The sequence below is a fragment of the Eupeodes corollae genome, chromosome 1, assembly GCF_945859685.1.
Source record: "Eupeodes corollae chromosome 1, idEupCoro1.1, whole genome shotgun sequence".
NCBI classification, from domain to species: Eukaryota; Metazoa; Arthropoda; class Insecta; order Diptera; family Syrphidae; genus Eupeodes; species Eupeodes corollae.
In genome coordinates, this window is record NC_079147.1 from 54,553,285 (window position 1) to 54,572,848 (window position 19,564).

General features: G+C 32.0%; 1 protein-coding gene across 1 annotated transcript; it reads right to left on the reverse strand.

Annotated features, from left to right (window-relative positions):
- Positions 1-904: 904 nt before the first annotated feature.
- LOC129943164 (uncharacterized) lies at positions 905-3,622 on the reverse strand. The gene is made up of 2 exons (XM_056052431.1): positions 3,329-3,622; positions 905-2,488 (listed from the first exon to the last, which is right to left on the reverse strand). Exons 1-2 carry the CDS (start codon positions 3,476-3,478, stop codon positions 1,808-1,810), a joined length of 831 nt encoding a protein of 276 aa, XP_055908406.1. The 5' UTR covers positions 3,479-3,622; the 3' UTR covers positions 905-1,807.
- Between the last annotated feature and the right edge of the window lie 15,942 nt (positions 3,623-19,564).

The window sequence follows — 19,564 nt, forward strand, 5'->3', positions numbered from 1 at the left end:
ATACTTTCCATGTGTGATGTCGTAACTCAATGAAATGTCAATAAAAATAAAATAATAATAAAACCTATTGACCATGCTCATACCCAATGACACACGAAGCTTACGCAGCCGCCGACGACCTACTAAACCTCCAAAGCAATGCATAACGAGCTGTATATTTTATGAAAAGCGTATCTGAAATTTATAACTGTCCGAAGTTACATAAAAGATGCATTGAATAACTTCTTATAACCCTTTGAAAGTTGTTTTGTGTGTCAGACTGAAAAAAAGATACAAAAGTATCTTAATAACTTTTACTGTCACTTTTATGAATCAAGAACCACATCAACAAATATTTTATGAGATACAAAGATACAGAAATTGTGATGTACATAAGCTTCTTGAGTACTCATTTAAGACCCTAAATTACCTCCACTACGAAGACGCACGGTAAGAGTGTAAAAACTTGGTCAAAAGGTCTTGCATGTTATACGATTACGAGCGCAAGTACCTAACAACTGTATGAACTCGTGCTCTGATAAATATCAGAGTAATTATACAAGCAATTAAAAAATGCCAAATTGTAGATGAAATTTCTGATATAACAGTTCTTCTGACTTTAATAACGATGATTATTAATTTATGCGTAGAAAGATACATAGATACTTTTGTTTTCCTATTGAAATAATAAAGAAAGACAGGTAAAAATTTGTGTTTGTTTTTATAGAAATTTTTATATTTCGGTTATCTAAAGATTCGATGTAGATTTTATTACAAAAGGCAACACTTTCGATGCTGAGAAATATGAATGAAGAAATGAAAGAACTGTTGAAACAAAAGAATGAAATGAAAAAAGGAAGAAGATGAAGAAAAAGAAAGAGAAAGAGAAAAGATTGCAGTAGTTTTTAGAAAATAAAATATGAGTTTTTTTTTTAAATAGTTTTGGCTTTTTTTAATGAGGTTCATATGGCATAGACAGAAGAAGAAATATAAAGATAGAAATTTATAGATAGATTGATTTACAGAAAGATAGATAGAAATTTGAGAGATATTTAAAAGAATAAGAAAGAAATATACAGTGATACAGTTATAGATGAAAACAATAGTTTAGACATTTTTTGAGATGAAGTGAAAATAGTTTTGATACAAAATAGAAGAACTTTACATAGTTAAGAGAAATATAGATGAAGTGAAAATAGATAAGTACAAAGTTAAGATAGTTCGATAGATAAATGAAGTGAATTTTGAAAAAAGTTGAGATAGAAAAGTGTTTTTAGTGTGAAAGATACATTGTGAAAATTTAAAGATACATTTAGGATAGTAAACATGCAAGGGGAAATATGTCAAAATAGAAAATAGTGATACATTTTTGAAAAAATAAAATATAGGTGAAATGATAGAAGATAGATTTTAGATGAGAAAAAATTAAGAAGATAGTTTTATAGAATGTAGAGATATGAAAAAGACTAGTTGCATGCAACTTTAGATAGTTGTAGTTATAACCTGAAATTAATCTTTGTTCTTCGCTAACTTAACAACAGTGCGTTGTACATATAAAATATTACACATACAAACACTGCTATTAATAACATTGTTTTCGTTTTTTGTTTTTATCATTTTTTTACAATTGAGTAATTTGCTATGCAATTATAATAGTTTTTTAATAAATTAAATAAATTAATTTGAAATGAAAAAAAAATAAAATAATAAAGTATAACATTTATAAAAAACAAAATATCTTCATCTCCTCATATCAAATATTCACATAAGGAAAATCACGATATCTCAATAATTATAATTATTATGGCCACCTAATCACATCTTTGACCTATCGCCTTCTGACTTGCTTATAGCCAGAGTAAGCAAGAGATTGTGCAACAGGTGAGCTATAGGCACCGCTTGAATCCCATCCAGATGATGTGCTTGGTACCAAATTCGATGAACTACCCAAAAGTCCACCGCCGCTCTTGAAGAGACCTCCGAGACCACCGAGAAGACCAGAAGCAGCACCAGCTGCTGTTCCTACTTTACTACCGATTCCAGCGAGAATTGCAACACCAAGAGCCAAAACAGAAATAACCAAAGCCTTCTTGGCCATCAGCAAGACTCCGAACATTGAAGCGACTCCCAAAAGGGCAACTTTAGCACCGATTCCCAAAATGATTGGCAAGAATTTCTTCAAAAGACGCTTCTTCTTTCCGGTACGAGCTTCAGAGATCAATTCCTTGATGTCGTCTTTGATATCAGCTGGAATTGCACGAGCAATGCTGCGGGCAGTGTTGGCAAAGTTGAAGGACAATGAACGTTCGACAAAGAAGTTCTTTACGCTATTAACGAAATATGTTCCCATTTCGGAGTTACGAGCTTCGACAGTTGGTGCAACTTCAACAGCAAAGGAATTGTCATCGAGGGCCTTGCCTTGACGACCTTGGTTGTCCTTGACCAGGGAGACACCGCCGAAAACTTCGATTTGTGGATTGTCAAAGACGGCCTTGGCACGACGGAAGAGCTGTAATGAAAAAAAAAAATACAATAAGTGTTTGAAGTGTAAGGGTTTTGATGAAATACAAATTAAGGCTTAAAAATGTGTGTTAAAGCACTAACTCAGTATGGAAATATCAAGTGTTTAAAATGTTATTTTTTTTTAATTATTTGAAAAAATTTAAAATATTTTTCAACGAAATTAAATGTATATCAAAATGAACGTGGAGATCAATTAATTTTATTCAGTATTTAAGCTCAGACAACAAAAATACAGATCAGAAGTGGGATGCATTAATCTGTATTTTTTCAAAGTAGAGAACCCGGAAGTTTGAGTTACAATTTTATGATCAAAAGTGAAATGAGTTTGCTGATATTTAGGAAAGTTTAAAAAAGAAGTTCAGTTTCATTTCATTCAAAATATTATAAGAATACAATTGTTCTTGAATTAAAATTGAAGAAGAAAATTTTCAAAAAATCAATGTGTTTTAACTTTTTCAGAAACCAAAGATGCTGTAAACAAATCACAAAGTTTTTAAATTCTTTTTAAAACCAATTTGAAATTTTAAGGAGAAATCAAAAGAAAAAGTCAAAAATGGATACAAAATCGTTACAACACTGAAACTGTTGAAAATGCAATTAAAATTCGCTTCAATGATTTAAATAATCCGATAAGCGTTATTAAAATCCACTTTATAGGATTCTTATGAAACAGTTCCATTTCACTCAATTAATTCATTAATTCAATTCGAAAAATATGTAAATTAATCATCACTTTCACTTAAATTTTCACTTTTAGGTAATTAAAAAAAAAATATCAAAAAAAAACTATTAATAATTTCTTATGTAATCCTTTTTAAATCCGTACCGTCATTTGTAGACAGGAAATTGAATCAGCATCCAGGCACTTTTCAAATCCACTTGCATTCGGTGTATCCACAGAATTACTTTCGATTTCAGCGTTTATTCCATTGCTCAAAAGCAGGACACAACAAACGGACACAATGAAGAATTTCATATTGTATTTTTTTTAAAAAAGGGTTTTTAGTTCGATAAAATTTTATTAATATTTAAATATTAGATTCTTAATAAAACACAACCCGATTCACTGTGTGTTTATTCGAATGAAACAAGCTGCGGTTTGATAATTTTCCGTCAGTGTCAGGCTGTTTTTAAACAATTTCGAAAATATATCGAGCTAAATTATTATGCAAACACACATAGATACCAAACACAATAAGATAATATACAAATGAATAGCAAGTAGGTAGGTAGGTACCTTCATATAGAGAGTCACCTCCGCCGCCGCCGTACCGCCTCTCCACCTCTGGCCGCTGCCACTGCTAAAGACTATAGTCGAAGCCAAGCGACAAATAATATAAAAATACGAACGAATATAACCAAAAAAAAGTAAAATTAAAAACAAATTATGAAAACGAAAATCTTTTACCTTGCAAGCTTTACCAAAAAAAAAAAAAAGAGAGCCAAACCACGATACCTTCAGTCTACCTGCCTGCGTTTAGTACCTCACACACCTTTACATGGGTTTTAGTCATAATTTCTCATATAATGCGGTGGCTAAGCCTTTTGTTGTGTATCTTTTCTCCCACTCCCGGATTTATGGATGGCAAAGACCAAGACCTCTGAGATACATATTTGTGTTTTTTTTTCTTCTTGAATGATATTTGGGCAAGCATTGCTTTCTTCTTTCCTTATTCAGCTTCTTCTTAAAGAAGACAACAAAACATAATAATATAATATACAAATCAATGGGAAGAAGAGTTAAGCATGTAAAATGATTATAACTTAACTAAACTTAAGTTAAAAGGTTTTGTTTTATTCTTAAAGATATCGACGTTATAACGTTTCTTCGTTCAATGATTGTATATAAATGCTTCCTGAGTTCACTTACCTCCCTTCCTCCCCTTGGAGCCCTTTTCTTTTATCTATGAAGAGATTATATGCAAAGATGCGATAGTTATGCCTTTTAGATACATATGTGTTTACATAGCTAGGAAAGCTCATCTCATTATCGATGACTATCTTCATACAAGAAGATGCTGCTGCGGTTCTACATTTACATTTATGGCTTGAGGGCTATGAGGTGACGAAACGTGAAGAGAAGATGCAAACAATATCCATCCATAAAGCTTAAGCCCACCATAACAACAGATGAAAGGTGTGAATGTGCGAAAGAGAACTTTGACTTTTATGTAAGTTTTGTTTTCATCATCATCGGTTTTGTATCTTGTATCTTATGGATATTGGTTTGGCTGTGCTATTATATCGCATCGATGGAACATGGAAGAGGTTGGGTCGTTGTCGTTGTCATATTTGTTTTTGTATAACTTTGCATTATAGAAGATTGGTGAAATCGGAAGAGATGCTGTCATAACCAATTCAGACACCATCGATCGAAGACACCCTCCGGTCACATCACTTAATTGTTATATATTCTACGAGTATAGATAGATTCATATATGTACCTACGTATATAAGGAAGGATAGTCAAATTATTGTCAGGTGTATTTACAGTTTGTGTTAATTGATATAAGGTTCTAATGGAATTTTATTTTGTATGTTTATTAATAAATGAGGAATCTTTAATGTTTGCTTTTTTTGGATTTATAAAAAGATGTATCTATACATCAGAGACCAATAAAAGGAAAACATTTGCCACTTAAGCGAGACAGAAAGTGATTTTTGATATATGTCTGCATTTTACAAATTCTAGAAATTCTTTGTAATTTTAATATGAGTTCGAATAAAATCAATATTGAGGTATATTAAATTTGAGCTGCGTATAAATTGGTTCTATAGGTTAGATGCGATATTAATATTCTAAAATCATCAAACGTGGGTTCATTTTGCTTGAGGATATATCAAAATGAGTCCTTCATATATTTGAATAAATATCATATATCAAATTTTAATAGAGAAAGGAGACTAAAAATAGTTCATATGTCAAAACCAATAATGCTTAATTTGATAATAATATTTATGTATGTAGATACATATAAAATCTCTATGGTTTGTTTCTTTAAAACTAGACATTAATATCGTGGGCGTTTAGAAAGCATATTTTAGGAGAATTATTTATATATTTATATTATATATTTTTGATTTATACATTTATCTACTTATATGTATATTTGGGTTTCCCTTTAAATTCAAATAGAAAACAAACCAAATAATTGTATCGTCCTTTTGGTAGAAGTTTGAGGTTAGATTAGGAATCTTATTGTTTCGCAGAATAATCACAGAAATGTGGCTGAATTTCGTTGATGCAGCGTTGAATCTCCTCCTTTAATGCACGGATGGTTGTGGGCTTGTTGACATAGACTTGTTATTTCAAATAACCCCATAAGAAGAAGTCTAATGGTGTTAAATCACACGATCTAGGAGGCCAATTTTGATCACCGAAACGAGAGAGTACACGACCTGGAAATGTCTCATGCAGTAATTGAATTCCTTCACGGGCTGTATGACATGTGGCACCGTCTTGTTGAAACCACATATTGGACACATCAATATCATCCAATTTTGGCAGAAAGAACTGTGTAATCATGTCGCGATATTGAGCCCCAGTAACAATCACTGCTTGACCAGCATCATTTTCAAAAAAATATGGCCCACCATACAGTCACGCGTTGTGGATGCATTTGTTTTTCGACAATCACATGTGGGTTCTCGGAACCCCAAATGTGGCAATTTTGGCGATTAACAAAGCCATCAAGATGAAAATGTGGGTCCATTTGTTGATGTTCAATAATCCATTCAACGAACTCTCTTCTCTGTCCATGGTCATTAGGCTTCAATCGTTGTGTTAATTGAATATTGTAAGCATGAAGACACAGATCTTTGGTGAGTATACGCTGAAGAGAGGTTCTTGAAATTTGCAATTCTTGTCCACGACGTCGAATTGAGGTTCCTGGATTGTCAGCAACACTCTCACGCACTGCTTCGACATTCACATTTGAACGGCTTGTTTTTTGACGACCAGTGTGTTTGGCGTCTCCAACCGATCCAGTCTCCATGAATTTTTCAATTAATCTCTTCACAGTTGACGAAGTTAAAACACTATTCCGACCATATTTCGTATGAAATTTTTGAACTGCACCCGCCAAGCTTTCACTATTTTTGAAATATTCTTTAATAATGAAGACACATTGTTCTATCGTGTAACGCTCAATTTTTAATAACCCTATACTGTTAGCCGTCAAATTGCTTTTTTTCAGGGTTGCCAACACTTCACTGCACAAATGGCGGCAAATTCAAATCTTGCGTTAATTTTGGGACACCCTATATATTGTGACGTGATACCTGATTGATAATATTTACGAAAAAAATCAATTGAAGGTTTTTTTATTAATCAAAAAACTGAAAAAAATATAAGATTTATCTCAAATAGTTTACTAAAAAAATAATTTTATCTCCAAAATAATTATAATGTTTTTGGCAACTGGTAAAATTTTGAGAAAAATCGAATTGACGGTTTTTTTTACAAAATATAAAAAAGTAAAAATGGATAACTTAGACTTGGTTAAAATGTTTTTTTCGACTCAAATAACTGTTTCAATATTTTAAATATTGGCTTTAAACTAATTCTATCTAATAGAACACATACTTTTCGACTTCCAGTTAATTTTTTATAAAAAAATTATATTCGCTTCTCGATATCTCGTGAATAAATGAAGTTTTTGACTTCCAAATGTTGTTCTTTAAAAAAATCCAATCTTTATTTGTTTCTTCTTTCCGGTACGAGCTTCAGAGATCAATTCCTTGATGTCGTCTTTGATATCAGCTGGAATTGCACGAGCAATGCTGCGGGCAGTGTTGGCAAAGTTGAAGGACAATGAACGTTCGACAAAGAAGTTCTTTACGCTATTAACGAAATATGTTCCCATTTCGGAGTTACGAGCTTCGGACAAATGACAAATCTTCTGTTCGAATTCGGCTAAAACTGAAGGTCCTCTTCATTCCGGAAATTACTGGTACAAAGGAATGTTCGTGAGTTGTAAGTCACTGCAAGCCTTAGGTCTCTACGTACTGTTGGGGAGTCAAATTGACTTCCGTGTAGATGCAGGGATGTTATATACTTGTCTGCAATCTGAAAGGAAGAAGTGCTTACTTGCACCTCCATGTGGGGGCTCCTGGAGAGTAAGTTAGACAAATCAGTAAAGCTCGATGATGAACGATACTGATCAATTTATAATTATGTATTGAAAAAGGCACAGCTTAGAACTGCACTGAGAAAATTCACAACTTGTGAGCGAAGGGAAGAACCTACGGTTTACTTCTCTCCTAAAGGTAAACGCAAGACTGTCGTCCTTCCCAATAGATAGACAAAGCCAATACAAAATTGTATGAAAGAGATGAATTTGTTATGTCTTGGTAGATTAGAAAGAGGAACTCACTCGAAGCATTTCGACAAATAAGAGACAGTAAATCTTTGGGTAAAGTAGTACCCGTGGCATGATGGTTGTGCGTTGGACTGTCATGCGATAGGTCTTGGGCTCGATCGCTGCCTGTGCCACCTAAAGTTTCATTCATGGGTACTGCCTCTTGCGAGGAATTGACAAATTCTATAAGAGTAATTTTTTCACGGAAAAGTGCTTTCTTAAAAAAGCCGTTCGGATTCGGCATATAAACTGTAGGCCCCTTCCATTCCTGCAATTACTTGCACACAGGAATGTTTGAGAGTTGTAAGCCACTAGGCCCTGGTTCTCTACGGACTGTTGCGTCACTTAATTTAATTTTATTTTAAATCTTTGCGTAAATTCTTTTGGTTAATTTCAAAAACTAAGTGAATGTCTAATGCCAGGGGCAGCAAATGTAAAAACTTGCCGTCAAATTAAGGCTCATAGCCAGATGTTGATGTTGTAAGCAATTATTCTCTCTAAGTACTGTTGCATCTAATTTATTTATTTTTAAAATCATAAACAAGTAACCAAGAAATCATAACTACATGGTCTGCTGTAAATAGTAGACAATTTTCACATTTCCTTTGCCTAATGACACACCTAAGCAAGGAATCGACACTCTTTTTCTCTCATTACTCATAACACAAAAACATTGCTAAACATTGCTGGGGTAATGTTAAATTTTGCAAATAATATATTAAAATTATACTAATAAAAGAATTATACCGATTACAATAATTTCTATCGGAATTAAAAAAAACAATAATGTCTACCTTTTTTCTTAAACTATTTTAATTAAATGTTTCTTGTTTGTTTTTTCTATATAATCGATTTTTCTAAAAAATGTTCCAGCTTAAACATCAATCTCCGTGTCACTCTTATTAGGGTTCCAGGTCATGGTTATATTGATGGAAATGAGCGGGCTGATGATTTGGCCCGGCAAGGATTAGTCCTTCATAGCTCCTTGCGGAAAAGTGTATAATCTTCTCATACAATTTAATTAATTGCATTGCAAATTGTTGACATACTTTTTGGCATATTCAAATTTTATTACAAAAATGTAATTGTTTACCTATGCGCACGTAAGAAGCTCAAAAATTTGCCTGCATCATAATTATTCATCTACGGAAATGATTGACCATCATTTTTAGCACCTTTTTTTCATTTTGCTGTAGTGTAGCTCTCTTTTCGTTGGAATGTAAGGTAGGTAAATAAGACTCAATGATTTAATTCGAAATTTTTTAGCAAACGAAAAAAGTAAACAAGAGGAAAAGTATTTTAAGCGAGTGAGACACACCTTTTGTATGTAAATCTTGTAGGACTACTTTCCATTTTATCATCTTTTGATACTCGTTTACCAATTCATTCAGGAATTTGGTCAGCTATTTGGGATGTAAGTATGGCGCAATATGTTCAAGCATGATGACTTTATCTGATGATGAAGTTGTAAGGTTGGATGGACTCATCTGATGCAACACCAAAAATAATTTACATTTTCTTATAGTTTTTATGGTTATGCCCAACTTTTAAACATAGTTAAGGAAAGAGGTTGTCAGGTGGAATTTTCTTTCAATTATTTTTGAGTGGGACATTTAATTAAATACTTAAGTTTATTTTAATTCACTTACAAATTCAGAACAAAAATGAAATATTTAAAGAGCTTACATGTTTTCGTATAATATTTTTTTTCTTGTAAATAAATAATGAAGTTAGTATTTTTTTTTAAATTCAATCATGCGAATTAACTAAATGAATAACGAATTAGATTTGAAAACACTTTCTTGATGGTTCTATGATAAAATTGAATGTGGTTTTTCGAAAGGGTATAGATTTTTGAAAACTAATTGCAACAAATGTATTATGGTGGTAATAATCAAATTTATCTGCACTATCGTAGCAGTGTTATCCTTAACGTCATATCTGTGGTCTCACCCTTATACCACAAACCACTGCTTTTCATTGTTTCAGAATTAAATTCTATGGATAATTTATAATTTATTTAGGCTTAATTTTTTATTTATGCTTTCAGTTCATTCATTAACAATGTGAATTGTGGTTATGATGAGAGTATGAGTAATGTTATTTTTAGTAGTTAAAATTTACTATCATATATAAATAGGTATAGATAAGCACTTTACTCGTATATTAATTATCATAAGAATTTTAGAAATGGACCAGCTTTTATGTACATATATAATGTAGAATATCTATAGTAATGAGAGTCACTTGTTTATAAAAATACTGATTTTAAAATAAAATTTATTTCAGAGAAAAAAATGTAATGTTAGATTCAAAATTGTGGATTTTTGTATGATTTGTATTTAGTTAAGTTAAAATGTTTAACAAGATATGTGCTCCTAATATAATGTACCTAACAAGCTCTAAACTGTTAAATTTTATTAATGGCAAAGATGTGACTTAAATGAAATAATCACAAACCTATAAGTGTTGGATTTAGAATATATAACAGAATATTTTATGTTTAACATTAACACTTTGATTAAGATAGTAGAACCAGTGAAAAATTTAGCAGAACTGATTAGTTGGCTGGTTTTTCTTGTCCTCTACAACAATTAATAGAATTAAAATCAAATAAATAAATTAGGTGGCGCAACAGTCCTTTGAGAACTATAGCTTAAAACTCTCAACCATTCCTGTGTGCGCGTACTGTTAACAGGAATTGAGGGAACTAAAGTACGGCTAATTTGAGAAAACACTTTTCATGGCAGAACTACTCCTGTCAATTCCTAGAAAGAGGAGTGAAAAAACAACTTAAGATGGCATAGGTAAGGATTGAAACCCAGGCCTCTGGCATCGCAGTACATTGCTTTTTTTTTTGTTTTTAAATTATTTATATTGCTTTAATCTTAAACCTATCTTAAAGCCAGAAAAAAATTCATAAAACTAGCCTACAATTAACCATAGCTTACAACTAACTTACTGGTCCCATACGGACACTCTAAATTAAACTATAACACTTAATATTAATGCCTTTCGGTCCAAAGATCTATTTTACTTCAATTAAATATTATTTATTTTTGTACTTATGACACAATTTGAAAATGAAAAAACTAGTATCAATACAATTTTTTTATTTTTACCCAAAATAAAGTCCTAAATATAAACCTTAAACTACCTACTCTACCTATAAAATACTTAAAAGTAGAAAAACTATAGCAGCAAATCTAACTATCTAACATTTTTTGTTTTTTTTCTTATCCAACATTTTTTTTTAAATTATTTTTGTTTGTGCCACAATACCTATTCTTCTTAAAACTAAACCCTTAAACTATTAAAAAAGTATGGAAGCCAGGTAAGGCTCAAAACCCCATTCCGACTACCCACTATCAAGTGCCGATTGAAGCTACCAAAACTGATCCTCTTGCTTTACCCTATCACTTCGGTCCCGTTCGGACACAGCCCTACTGAATGGAAGGAGCTCTGCTTCGCCTTGTGCCATGACGTCCCGATTGTACAGGAGTCGCCTATCCACGGTTCGTCATATGACGTGGTAGATTAGCGGAACTGCCAATCTACCCTGTATCAGACCGCATCTATCTAAGAGGAATGCCTCTGGTGGAATGAAGCCACTCAAGCGTGCACTTTCAAAATACTCGTCGTTCGGATAGAACACCCTGAAAATTAAATTGTTGGTCGAAGACATAGCTCTTTCAATGTGACCTCGAACGAGTTTAATCACGAAATTGTCAATTCTGTTCATTCGAGCCCACTGTTTATTATCCCGTTGTAATAGTAATACACGTATGAAGATTCAGGCAGAAACACTGCCATCCAAAGCTTCCCTAGTAGCACAAATGGCTTTTATTTTGATTTATATAACTACAATATAACAGCCAAGTTATTGCGAATGTGTTTTACATAGAGTTTGTACGACAATGTTGTAACCGAATTAGCCGCGAAAACCCATTTGAGTTAAAACAAGTTGATTTTATTTTGGTTGCATTAAGGTTTTTATATGTTATATTTCAGTTTTTGCTTTGTATTTTTAATTAAATGATGTCATTTACAATACTATTAAAACTGAATTATAACTAAGGTAATGTGTTCTACTTATGTCATGCAAACTCAAGCATAAGTTATATAAATGTTTTTGTAAGCTTATATACTGGTCTTGTTTGTGTCATTTACATTATTGAAACAATTCTTAAGTTATTGTAGAATTTAATTTATGTTCTAGAAACTAACTGTCAGTTCATGTTTATGTTGGCGTTGTATTTAATACTAAAAATTTGTTTCCCAAAATATTTTGAATGTTGTAATTAAGTTTTATTATTGAAATCTTATTATTTGTATTTATAATGATGTTTGAAAAAATGTTTCAGGCAGATAGAATTCTTAAATTAACCTTTTACTTTTGTAGTACTTAATTTTACTGTTTTTAGTTGTTTTTGAAATCAAAATCACAAACAAATATCATTTTTATCTAAAATATGGGTATTCTACCTCGGAAAAACTTATGCGCCACCCAAATACAAAAAAATAGGAGAATAATTTATAAATTGTATTATATTTTGTTTTCTGCACAAGAGTTAAATCATGAAAAAATAATAGACTTGCGTACAAAATCTCAAAACATTACGTTTTTGGCTCATACCCTGTATATTAGGGTATAGAATAACTTCGAAAACAAATTTCTATATTTCATCCAAATAACTAAATTATTAAAATAAAAAAATATACCATTCAAAATGGTGCATGTTACAGAAAACATAGAAATAACTTTGTTGCTTCATTTATAACTTATCAGTTATAGAACTGAATTCAAAAATGTTTGCAATATGAATATAACATAGATATAATAATTTGTAATTATTTTTTATCGCATTGTTTTTTAAGCAAACTTTTTTTGTTGCTTCGATATGGTTGTAACTAAATAAAAAAGTAAAAAGCAAAATAATCATGCTTTTAAAGCGAACAGAGTTGCCGAAGAATTATTTTGGTATTTATATAGATATAATATTGTGTAGGAAAATGTGACATTTCATTACCAAAGTTGGTGCAGCAAAAAATTGCACATGAAGAAAATCTACATGCAATTTTTAACCCAGTTTTAAGCAGTTGAAAGTGCAGCAAACATACGAGTATATACAATACAAAATGTTTGCTATAATCTGTGGTGTTTTCATAATTTTTCATTGAAATTTCTTATCAGAACACAATTTAAAGTGACGTGTACAGTTTTTTTTAATTATACCTAATAATAATTAGATGCAATAAATTTCATATTACAGTTTATTACATAAATGTGATAAATAATGAATGATTTAGAAAAATTTTCATTTATAAAATAAAATTGTAAGCTTTTGCCATATCCAAAACTGGGTGTGGCAATTTGAAAACACAATTTTTTACCCTCCCTGATAAATAAATAAAAACATTTTCTAAAACAATGCTTAGTTTAACTGTGACCATTAATGGGTTAATTTTTCCACTCTTCACAGCAATAGCGCTCAAATTATAACAAAATAGACAGTTTGCACCAAAACACACTTTTTTCTTTACCTTTCAACCGTTCAAATGTCATATTTCAATACCAAAGTTAGTACAACAAAAAAAATCCACATGCGATTTTTAATTTGTCAGCGGCAACTCTACTAAACTGCACGCATTTTAAGTAATGGCGTCTTAAATATTTCTATTAGGCATTTTACAAAATGTATATTTTGAACATTGCAAAAATCTAAATACAATACCCTAAGAACAAAAATTACCTGCTTTAATGTTTGGTTTTTAAAATGTTTTAGAACTGTTTCCTTATTGTAAATGAGATTATTAAACAAGACCTTTTCCATAACACATGTCATCAACAGTATTACAACATAACGAAAAACAATAACGTAATTGTAACGTTGTTGGAACATAACGTATCACGGGAGTGTAAAAAAACACTTATCAATAAATAAATAATAAATATCCAAATGACGTTTATATCATTCATACTTGATTAAGTTTTACCTTCACTATAAAAATATTTGTGTAACTTGTACAACAGAAACAAAATAATTGACACTCGATTAGTTTGATGTATTGATGTTTTAAAAATATTACTGTGAACAAGTATTTTTTCGTGAGTTGAAATTATCAATATATCAAATTCAAATCTAAAACAATAACTAAACATCAATGTTTATGTTAAAACAAAACATGTCAATTATTTCCTCACTTATAAAAAGAGTTGAGTTTTAATAAAATGTAATGTTATTAATTTATTATAAAGTGGTCATAATATCGTTGACTGAACTTATTGAAAATAATATTTAAAGGCCGCAATTTGTTTTAAACATAATATTAATTCATTGTAACAACAAAAAATAATATATTATAATATTGTTATAAAACAGTTTCCAGAGTATGTTTTATTTCAGATGTAACAACGTTTACGCCCGGAAATATTAAAACAGAAGCTTAGAAATACAGGTAGAACTTTTTCACAACCTTCGACTAACTAACTTTTTAATAATAAGTAAGCAACAACTGGTATATTTTTACTAACAACTTTAACTGAAATATAATAGTTTAAAAACGTGTTAAATCAAAATGTTACACATATTTTTCGATTTACAAGATCAAAACAGTTTTATAACCATACATGTTGCAGATTACTCCTATATAACTCAAAAATAACAAATTTTTGTTATAAATCGAATTCTGTGCTACTAGGGTTCTCCATCTAGGAAGGCTGAGATGAACCACACAATACAACCATAAACGATCATTGGCTATGAAGGCCATGTAGCAAATCATCTTCACTCTGGGGTCAATCCGACTGCTATAAAACAGCAGATCTAACCTAAAGGTAATTCATTAAGCTTTTGCTCTCTAATCGCTGCCCGTGAAAATCAAAGATAACCACTTTGCGCCAACTCTTGCATGTATTCCTCGTGGGTCTAGCTAATGGAGTCCGGAACAGAATTGCCTCCTATTTCGCAGTCGGAATATCGATGAATCTTAAATCATAAAGTATTGCTTATGTCAAGCCTGCTTAGTTTTAGTTAAAGATCCTCTTACCATACGGTGTCAAAGGCCTTTTCCAAATCAAGAACAGCACCTGTGCATTGTTGATCCGATTTATTCCATCGGATATCAGTAACGATTTTAGACGCATCATGAATTATTTATACGGAATTATTTTGTTGTCCGCAATCTACTTAGTCAGAGCCCTATTGATGATCTTTTCGAAAACTTTGCTAATGCTCGGAAGAAGACTTATCGACTGAAGATTTGACGGGTTGGAGTTGTCCTTTCCCTTTTTCGGGAGAGAATGAACCACAGCGGTCTTTCAATGCATCGGATAATATGCATTATTCAGTGCATTATTGAAGAGTGTGGTGTAAATGTCAATTGCTTCCATCGGGAAATGTCTTACTACAACGTTGGGTATACCATAGATAACTGTTGACTTTTTGTTTTTTATTGAGTTGAAGATGAGCTGAAGCTCAACCTTCGTTACTAAGAAGGGACTTGGTCCCATTTGGTCGGCGATTATGGCATTTGCTGAGGAATCGTCATTGAACCGCATGAAACCTCTGTTCTCAGATCGCCATTGTGTCATATCATTTCGAAGGTAAAAGTGATTAAGTTGGGCTCTGTTTTCCAGGTCGTGGTTGGGGCGAATGCTAACTTTCACCTTGTACATTTGCTGGAAAGCAGCTCCCACCGGCTCCACTTTTTCCTCGGATCTTCAGTTATATAAAAAACATCGTCAAAGATGGCTTCTTCATAGGTCCCAGTACTTGTTAGTTGTTGATAACCAGTAGTTCTGCTTAATCAACACATTGACATTTTTTATTGACGATTTCAGTGTCCTAACATCCAAGTCATGTGGGTCTGTAAGTCATCTGTACAAGTTTTTAAGTACAGTCCAACGCACTAATCATCATGCTACGTTTACTAATTAATTGAATTATATTCTAAAATTTGAAAGTTACGAAGAGAATTACAGTTTTAGCCTAATACCATGTCCTGAATTACAGTTTTAGCCTAATACCATGTCCTGTGTCCAGTCTATGCAATCATCTTGCAGTCTGCAAAATAAAGATTTAAAAACAAAATTACACAACAATTATAGCCATAGGGAGCAAATATAGTATTTAATCAGAGGTTTTTAACCCTTTTGTTAGGAGGTGTTTTTTTTGTATTAAACTTGAAAATCAACTAGGAAAAGGAATTTGCAACAATTTTTTTTTGTAAAACCAAAATATAATTTTCGAGTCGAATATTTTGAAAAAAAAAATGAATTTATTGGCTTCAAATTTAAATAGAAAATGCTTCTAAAAATAATGCTTTACAAAAAACCTAAAAAAATAACAAGAACTCAAAAAACAAAAATAACCAGAAGCTCATGACCATATACAACGCCTTTTGTTCGCTGACTGCGCTTAAAATTATTCGGAAGAGGACCACAATTTTGGCCAAAAAATCATCTTTAGAGCAGTATATGGGACAACACCGACCCAAGCAGGTGATAATTTATGCTCAAGAAATTACCGTTTGGTGTAGATTTTAGGCCGGAGGGCGTAAGTGGTGCGTACTTTTTTGAAAACGACGCTAGTGAGGCGGCCACCATCATCAGCGAGCGCTACATAAACGATGATAACTAATTTTTGTATGGCCCAAATTTAAGAATAAGGACCTGGAAGGCATGTGGCTGCAGCATGATAGCACCACGTGCCACACAGCAAACGCCATGATTGACATTCTGCATAAACGATTTGAGGGTATAACGATTTTACCCCGCTAGACTTTTTCCTATGGGGTCTCATGAAGTTACAGTTCTATCGAAATAAACCACAATCGACCGATGCCCTAAAGGTGAACATAACACAGGCCAAGGCTCAAATTCAGCCGGATCAATGGGAAGAGTCATTGAATATTGGACCTATCGGATCCGATATTTTTTATTTTATTTTATTTTGCTAAGGCCTCACAAACAGCTTGTTTTATTCCATTTCAACATCTACCCAACCCACCTATATTGAAAAACGCTTTAGAAACACGACTATCTGCACTGACAGCAAGGCGTCTTTCATGGCTATCAAATCGGCCACAACATCCTTTATACGGGTCCATTTATGTCGGAATGAACCATCAAGCCTCAAAATAAACCACGGTGTCACTCTTATTTGAATGGGCTGATGAGCTCACCTTGAAAGGATCGGCCCTTTATAGCTCACTCATGGAGAGTGTAAATATTCCTCCTGAAGGTATGAAGGGCAACAATTCTTTTGAAAATATCCAACCGCAGGTGGAACAGTCTAGTTGACTGTAGATTAACCAGGATGATATGGCCTAGCTATAAAAAAAAAACGTTCTATCGAATGATATAGCTAGGGTCACTGCAATATGTAGCCTACATTGGACGATATGAGAGCCTGCAGCAAAGATGTGTTTTCCTGACAATACTCACTGCCATAGCTGCGGAGCCAACACTTAAAGGAAACTGTGTTCTAGACTATGAATCTTCGCAAGGGCATTCTTTATAAATCTTGATGAACTTTCCAAGATGAAAATCGAAAACCTGCGAAAAAATGGATCTAGAATCGCTAATTTTGCCAATGACTTGTGACTGCTTTGATATGCCTAGGCTTAACGATAGAAGCGAGCCTTAAAATCTCAGGTATTTTGAGAAAAACGCGAGTACTCGACTAAAAATACTCGTATTTGCATTTATATGAACCGCTGACATTGAAATTTTTCGGGACTTAGAAACTTCTTGGATCTCGTTTCTTTATTATCCTAATTTAACTGTAATCAAGACTATGCGTTTCCTTGATAAAATAAGTAAATAAAATTAATAAAAATCACTAAATCAATATTTAAGATAAGAAAAAGAAAATTCTGCAAAAATTCCTTAAATAAATTTCGTTTTCTAATCTAACACTTAATTTCTGCTTACATGTAGCTTTGGGAAAATTTATAAGGTTTTTGTTTTCAAAGTAAATTTGTCAGATATTTAAACTTTTCCTTTTATTTAACCGACAATAAATAAATTCCAAAAATACTATTTGTCATTAATACAAAAAAAATGCAAATCAAAGCTTTCTCGACATATGTAACTGGTTAAATACAATCGGATGTAGCTATATCGATGTTTATTGGAAATTAAGTTTTATCAAATCTTGATACTGTTACATTATTGTACCCCTCCTCAGGTATACCTTTCAGATTTAAACAATATAAACTTCATCGAACTATACACTTTCAACAGCACCGCATTACACCATTGGATTCAGTCACCAAAGCTAATTCCAACTGCTCTGGAATAATAAGGGACTGATGATGGTGATGGCGATAGTCAGCTTAGTTACGCATAATATTAGATATTTTATTCAAACCGACAGTATCTATGTATCTAAACGCACAGAAAAAGATGCATATAAAAGCCTGTATATTTATGAAATTAAATATCGCCCTAAATACTTTCTTCCAATATCAATAATTTATTCCAAACTCATTATAATTATGCTAATCATAAACATTTCAACGAAGAAATCAAAAGTAAACCAACATCATTGTGGCACGATATGGAGATGCAGGAAATGAGGATGACAAAAAAAGTAATGATGATTACGACCATCATCGGAGCTTGCGGACTCAGAGCTGGTTTTGTATCTGTATCTGAAATATTTTTGTGAGGCTGTAGATATTGATTTTGTTGTTGGTTCTTGTTTTGTCGTTTTTGTATCTTTATTATTATTTTGTTGTTCATTCTTTCAGAGAAATTTTTACTACCTCAACGTTTTCACTTTCTTTCCAAGGTGAATCAACGAATTAACCATATTTCGGCTTTGGTATTGGGTTTTGGGAACGGGTTACACAAAAACTACGCAAAAGTTTGGCTTGGTAGCTGCTATTGCTACATGGTTATAAATTATAATATTTTATGATCATAAACGGAGAGAATCAGAATATGGCTTAATATGGTTCTTTGGAAGGTATACCTATCTACATTCCTACCTTTTGATATAATGTGGTCTTTATATAAAATAGTTGTTGCTTTTGTTGTAAAATAAAATAATGAAAGCATGGAACATGGATAAAAAGGTGTTAATTGTATATTTAAGAGCCAACCACATATAATTTATGCTCTATGGTAAGTTTTAATAATGTAGTTAAACCAAAAATTAAGTGGGTTTCATTGTGTTTAGGAAGATAAAAGGATGAAAGGATTTATGTGGTTTTATTTAGATAGAGGGTTATTTATATTATTTATAACCTGGGTTAAGTTTTTGAAAGTATATAATAGGTACGTTAGTTATACCCTATCTCATGTTGAACATTTAAGAAGCTTTTCGTTGGTAAATATCTTTTTGACTGTATTTTCAGTAAAGAGAACATAATTTAATGCAAAAACTTGGATTGAGTCAACATTGTCCATATTCCTATTGTTTATAAACTACGCACTTCATGAGCCAAAGAGCATGTTTTTATAGAGGTAGGTAAGCAATAGATTATGATTTAAATGAAAGTTTCTTGTACCATTGTGTCATAATTAGTAATTAATTTGCAAAAAGTGATATTTATGGATACGTGTTAAGCATAAAGTACAAGGATTTTAATCAAGGGTAGTAATCAGTATTTATAAGATGCTTATAGAAGTCACAAATGAACAATCCTTTTTTCTAATGAAAGACAAATCAAATGGAAGCTTTATTTATTAC

Excerpts from the sequence above, each read along its gene's own strand:
- LOC129943164 (XM_056052431.1), bottom strand. The coding sequence starts at position 3,478 with ATGAAATTCTTCATTGTGTCCGTTTGTTGTGTCCTGCTTTTGAGCAAT. Across the intron at positions 2,489-3,328 it reads TTTCCTGTCTACAAATGACG|CTCTTCCGTCGTGCCAAGGC; the intron begins GTACGGATTTAA and ends TTTTCATTACAG.